General features: G+C 37.9%; 1 protein-coding gene across 1 annotated transcript in view; it reads left to right on the forward strand.

Annotated features, from left to right (window-relative positions):
* Nucleotides 1–3143: 3143 nt before the first annotated feature.
* LOC108669937 (histone deacetylase 4) overlaps nt 3144–7100 on the forward strand; it is a gene marked incomplete at its 5' end in the record, with an annotated part of 34382 nt that continues 30425 nt past the window's right edge. Inside the window, one exon of the mRNA XM_047882230.1 lies at nt 3144–3213. Coding sequence (XP_047738186.1) covers nt 3144–3213 — 70 coding nt within the window. The remainder of the gene's footprint in view (nt 3214–7100) is intronic.

The following is a 7100-nucleotide window of genomic DNA, read 5'->3' on the forward strand; positions in this document are numbered from 1 at the left end:
CTTTGAACTTATAGTTGGGCTTCACATTTTCGTCTATGTTGTTTTTCAAGACGAACCGCAATAAGAATGATAACTATTACATAAAGTAACACGATGATACATTGCTGTTATAGGCCTGAAAGAACTAATGGGGGGACGACTCGTTATTTCTTTGTTCGCTGCCACAATAAAACGGAAAGGGAAACGACTCAAGAGTTATTTTTAGTAATATTATTATTATTATTATTAGTCTACGATACATGAAGTTCTTTGTTTAATGACATAATAAAGCGGATAGAAAATTACTAAAGAGTTCGCTTCTAGACATAAAAGAACTAAGGGAGGCGAATCAAATTCGCTGAGATACGCATATGCACGAGCGAGATTTTTATGCTAAAGATTGTAATATTGAAGCATTACTGCATTTGATTAAAACGAACACATAGTGTCAAAATGATCGGCATAGCTATAGAGAGATAGTTGTGTTTAACCCTCGTCGAACTACTTCAGTACAACTGAACCTAACTCGGTACGGTTATAACGCTGTATAGAATAGAATAGAAGTGTCGGCGTTGAAGACATAGGCCCATGGCCTGTTGCCGATTTTTGAAATTTTCATGACTTGATTCACAAGAGATCCGGCCTTTGGAACCCGATCTTTCCATAGCTGACGATTGATTGAGATCGCTGCTGGACTTATTGCCTGGTCCGTAATTTGCTAGGCATTTTAAGACTGAACANAGAAACGTCGCAATCCATTAAAATGTCATTTGGTAACCTGCTTCTTGATCTCCCGGTGCCAGCAAAAAATTTTGTTCGACTCATTGAAAAAACAAATTGATATTTCTGTAGCGAAATGAGTTTGCGGTGAAATTAAATGAAAATTATGGCTTAACATATGCCTGAAATATCACTGTGTTCTGTCGATTTAACGGATTTCACCTCATTAATTAGACACGACCCTTGATAACTGCTATGGGGCCATACTTTCAAAACTCGCTAAGTGAACGTAAGTACTTACGCTCTTTTCTTGTCTATGATTGGTGGATTTTACATGAAAGGCCGTCAATGATTGGCTACACTGTAAGAAAAAACGGTGAAAAAACGGTCCCACTGGCGTTCTAGTGGCCGGTCGCACCGAGAAAATAAACTGTTTCTCCGTTCTTAACAGATGTTACACGGATTTCTAGTGTTAAATTAGAATAAAAACGGCGACACGGTGTTTCTTTTCACGTGCCGACCGGCCACTGAAACGCCGGTAATACCGTTAACGGTAATTTTTCTAACAATGTAATGAACTTATATATACGATCTCTCAACTTTTTTGAAAGGATAAGCCCTGGAGTTATCTGAATAACTGAGCTTCTTGATTTATATTGTCTTGCTTAATGGTAATGTGGATTGTTGATAATTAATTAATACCTCATAGCTAGGTAATATTTCAATTAACTGGAAAATTTGATATTTTTCAGGATAGACACCTTTTGTATATAATAAATGTCTGAAGTACCTATATGTCTCGTATCATTTGATCGTTTTATTTATCATTAAGCTTAGAGCACTTAATTAAACAGCTTGCATTTTTCAGAACGCATAGTCACATTAATTATAAATGTATGATTTGAGAGAGAAAATTTGTGTGAAATTGGTAAGGAAGCAAAACTCATTGACAGCAGAAAATGGTACCTAATGCACGCAGGAAAAGATATCCTACGAAAGGAATGCGCCCAGGAAAGGATATCCAACGTAAGCAGTGAAAGACAACAATATTTGGAGCAGAGATACTTCGGCTAATATATAATAACGATATACGCTAATACGAGACGCGGACATTGCTAATATCAGTAACGTTTCACGTATTTAATTTGATTTATTTTCTCATATTGCTGCTCATCAATGAACGCTATTTCTTTTCAATCAAAGTTTGGCTTCATTATCAACAGAAATTATAGACTTCATGCAACACTTCATGCACTTTTATCAATGGGCAGTTTTGACTGTTGGGCGTGAAAGCGAAATTACAGGATGCACTATAAGTAAATATTTGACCAGTGGACTTGTTTGCGGCGGTGTTCGAGGCAGTTGCCAATTTACAAATATTTTCAACATTTGATATATTATGCCTGAGATTAGTTCACCCACGCAACTGGTGATAATAATAATAATAATAATAATAATAATTTGTGTGGTAATATTCATATTTGATATATTAGGCCTGAGATTAGTTCACCCACGCAACTGGTGATAATAATAATAATAATAATAATAATAATAACAATAATAATTTGTGTGGTGATATTCACATGTGATATATTAAGCCTGAGATTAGTTGATATTCTTTGTACGTAATTTCGTCGTGCTCGCAAGTTTATTGATCTTAGGAATTTATGAGCAATCCTTAAATATTTATCATAAATAATTTGAATCAATTCTTTGATATTCAAGATAAATCAATTCTTTGATATTTACGATAAATCAATTCTTTGATATTCATGATCAATCAATTCTTTGATATTCACGAGCAATCAATTTTTTTATATTCACGATCAATCAATTCTTTGATAGTCATGATCAATCAATTCTTTGATATTCATGATCAATAAATTTTTTATGTTCATGATCAATCATAAATTCCTTGATATTTATGATCAACCTATTCAATCAATTCAAGATATTCACGATCAATCAATTCAATCAATTCTTCGATATCATGATAAATAAATTTTAATAATTATTAAATATTTACGATCAATCAAATCAATCAATCGCCTATGGCAATTTTGAATTATGCCGCTGATTTGCATTAGAAACTTGGAAAAAGGCGAAAATTTATTTGTTGAAATCTCTAGTGATGTAAGGTACTGGCTGGCCAAGGAAACTTCTTAAATGTTTATGAACGAGAAAAATTTGATTGGAATAATAATTTGTTAGTTTTGCCTTTTAATGCTAACTTGGTTAGCACTTCGTCCAAAAATTGAAAACCTGTTCTCTGTTTTGCTTAGAAAGAAATAAAAGATTTTATTATTTATGTACTAATAGGTTATTTACTTATTTACATGATTTATTTATTAATGAATCAATTTATAAATCTACATGATTTATGTACTAATAAGTTTGTATATTTATTTACAAGATTTATTTACTAATAAATTTCCACACTCTCACACCACAGCCATCCATACCGGCCGTCCCCTGGTCCTTACCCACACGACGACTTCCCTCTCCGTAAAACAGGTGCGCTGCTCATGGCTTACTGCTCCGTAAAACAGGTGCGCTGCTCATGGCTTACTGCTCCGTAAAACAGGTGCGCTGCTCATGGCTTACTGCTCGTTAAAACAGGATTCTCATGGCTTTCTGCTCTTAAACGGGTTCGCTCTCTAGCGTGCGTAGTACTATCGACAATAAATTAACATTTCATATCGCAGCACAAGACGAAATAAGCGCGACTTCAAATAAGCTAAAATTGCCTTGATGCTAACGCGAAGGATAAGTCGAGAATTCATAATGGAAATATTCATCCATATTAACAGTTTTTATTCGTATTGTTACCAAATTACGCCTTTTAATTAGAATATAATTCACGAAATACTAAGTGAGAATTTTCCGTTTCTCCTCCCTTGGATGTCATGATTTAAGCTCAACGAATGTCACAGAAACGGATATCGCAGCGCGGATCCTATGAATGATGACCACGTTGGCATTGTTAAACATTTTTCAATATAGAAGTAGATCCACAACAGCTGAAACCCAACAGTTCTCATTCTTCTCACTTCACATGCACAAAGCACAGGCATCCATATATCTCCATATATATCAAAGCACAGGCATATAGACAACTGCGTATAACCTTTGTCTTTCATTGAACATATGAAGTCTTTCGTTAAGTACGCGGAGGCGATAACGTGCGATGTCATGTTGCTAATTTTAAAGTTTCCTAGCTTCAGCAATTGGCAATGTTGCCTCATGCGCCGTTCTCGAAATAAACATCGTCGCCGTATGCCATTGCACTATAAAGGTCAATGTTGTGCTGTAGTGGTGGCCTCTTAAAATAGATAAGTCCACCCCCTACAGCACTTCTATTTATACGGCCACCGCGCTACGTACAACTCCTCGGCCTGCCGCCGCGCATCCCAGCTATTTTGACGAGACTACCTGCTGCAGCTGCTGCTGCCTCCTGCTGCAGCTGCTGCTGCCTCCTGCTGCAGCTGCTGCTGCCTCCTGCTGCAGCTGCTGCTGCCTCCTGCTGCAGCTGCCTTCCGCAGCTGCTGACATTGATTATACAGTTTTCAATTTTAGAGTATCTGAAGTCATGGATTTTTTTTACATCTCCTATAAATGGGGCGCATGCTGGAAGCCACCTTCGCTCAAATACAGACTGAGTTCATATTCTTTCCGTGGATAAGAGGGCTAGAGGGCATAGAAGCCTATGAAGTCAATTCTATCAAACCACAGCGCCGTATATCCACAGCTACCGCTCAAGCATGCCCAAGTTAAGCATGCAGGGTCATACTGCATCTGGCCCAAACTCTTCCGGCCTAACCTACACAAGGTGCAATATTTCTCTACCCAAAACAAACCTGAGCGGACTTAACCTAACCTCATTGGCTGCAGGAAGTTAGGAAGGCGGTTCAAATGTTCTGGTAGAGCCAGTCATTAGCTGCAAGAAGGTTGTGATTTGAGACAGCGTGAATAGGTTAGGCCAGTAGAGGTTAGGCCGGAGTAGGTGCATCGAGATGCGTAATTGCTTATCAGCGAGGATGCTGAAGTATTGGCTGAAGACCTACGGCGCTAATATCTTTCGGCAGTGTGTATCACTGGTCTGGGTTACGGTATTCCAGTGTATTCTGAGGCTTTTAGTTCGGTGATTGAATAAAGTTATTGCATGTTGAGGCTGGGCGTTGGCTCCAGGTCTCTTTTAAGAGTTAAAATTGTGACATATACACGGCTGCGCCCCCTTAACTCTAAACTAAGACCGAAGATATCCATGCTGACAAATGCCCATCAAATTTCCCCTGAAAAACCTTCAGCGTAAACCCGAGTAATTTGATATAGAATTTAAAACAGAATCCTTTTCGATTGTAGTTTGTTTAAATCTTGGCGTTATTCTTAACACGTTGAATGCGGTACGACCCTCCAAGGTTTCAAAATGGCCTAAAAACGGCTAGGACCGCATTTGAACGTGTATTGTACACAAGTCTGCAACATGTGACGACAATGTCACCCGTTTGAACGTGTATCGTAAAAGTCTGTAACATGTGACGACAATGTCGCCCGTTTGAACGTGTATTGTATACAAATCTGCAATATGTGACGACACTTTCACCCGTTTGGACGTGTATTGTATACAAGTCTGCAACATGTGACGACACTTTCACCCGTTTGAACGTGTATTGTACAAGTCTGTAACATTGACGACACTGTCACCCGTTTGAATGTGTATTGTACAAGTCTGTAACATGTGACGACACTGTCACCCGTTTGGAAGTGTATTGTACAAGTCTGTAACATGTGACGACACTGTCACCCGTTTGAACGTGTATTGTACAAGTCTGTAACATGTGACGACACTGTCACCCGTTTGAACGTGTATTGTACAAGTCTGTAACATGTGACGACACTGTCACCCGTTTGAACGTGTATTGTACAAGTCTGCAATATGTGGCGAATTTACATCATCATGCATAAGATTTATTAAGGGACCATTTGGTTAGCCATAAAAAGTATTGTCATATTAGTGAGGGAATTTTCGTTCATAAAAAACTGTAAGGTAGTAATTCCAGTTTTAATGGACCAAATTCAATAGTAGAAATCAGTCCAATTTAATTTTACGTTGCATACCCAGGTCAATAGAATGCTCCTAAATTTAAATTAGTCATGGTAACTTAAACTTCCTCATCGACAGTTGCTCATTAAATTTCCTGGAAAATGAACACCTGACAGTCAATGATTTTAGTAGGTACTTTCTCCACCAATTAACCAGGCATTGAGCTCGCCTCACTTATCATTTTATCGAGTAAAATCAAAATGTTCAGGTGGTTGTCACTTTTCAATGACCTGAAATAAATTGTAATGCCGTTAACTTATCAGAGTTAACTGATTAAAAATTTTAAATTGTTCTATTAATGATAATTTCTGCACGTCCTGCAGTCTTCTACCATGAGGAAGAATTTGTTCCATTATCGATATCGGCATGATTTTGATATCACCAACTGACATGATTTTGATATCACCAACCGACATGGCTCGCTGGTGGTCATGCTGAATAACTAGAGCAGGCATTGTTCTCTCAATGTAATTCCTACCTAAGGTGTATAATTAATCGTGCGAGGATCACTGCTTGATTCCTACCTACGGTTTATAATTAATCGTGCGAGGACCACTGCTTGATTCCTACCTAAGGTGTATAATTAATCGTGCACAGATCACTGCTTGATTCTTGCCTAAGGTGTATAATTAATCGTGCTGAGATCACTGCATGATTCCTTCCTAAGGTGTATAATTAATCGTGCGAGGATCACTGCATGATTCCTTCCTAAGGTGTATAATTAATCGTGCGAGGATCACTGCATGATACCTACCTAAGGTGTATAATTAATCGTGCAGGGATCACTGCTTAATTCCTACCTAAGATGTATAAATAATCGTGCAGAGATCACTGCTTGATTTCTAATTAAGGTGTATAATTAATCGTGCAGGGATCACTGAATGACTCTTACCTAAGGTGCATAATTAATCGTGCGAGGATCACTGCTTGATTCCTAGCTAAGGTGTATAATTAATCGTCCAGGGATCACTGCTTTATTCCTAGCTAAGGTGTATAATTAATCGTGCAGAGATCACTGCATGATACCTACCTGAGGTGTATAATTAATCGCACAGGGATCACTGTATGATTTCTACCTAAGGTGTATACTTAATCGTGCAGGGATCACTGCATGATTCCTACGTAAGGTGTATAATTGATCTGACAAGGATAACTGCACGATTTCTACCATAGGTGTATAATTGATCGAGCATTTTGGCGTTTAGTACTTGAACAAAATAGAAAATAAATATATTTTGCACAATAAACACCGCCTTTTCTGGACGCGGACTACGAAAGCTATTGCTTGGCTCTGTGC

This window comes from Hyalella azteca, unplaced genomic scaffold (genome assembly GCF_000764305.2).
Source record: "Hyalella azteca isolate HAZT.00-mixed unplaced genomic scaffold, Hazt_2.0.2 contig9953, whole genome shotgun sequence".
Classification (NCBI taxonomy): Eukaryota; Metazoa; Arthropoda; class Malacostraca; order Amphipoda; family Hyalellidae; genus Hyalella; species Hyalella azteca.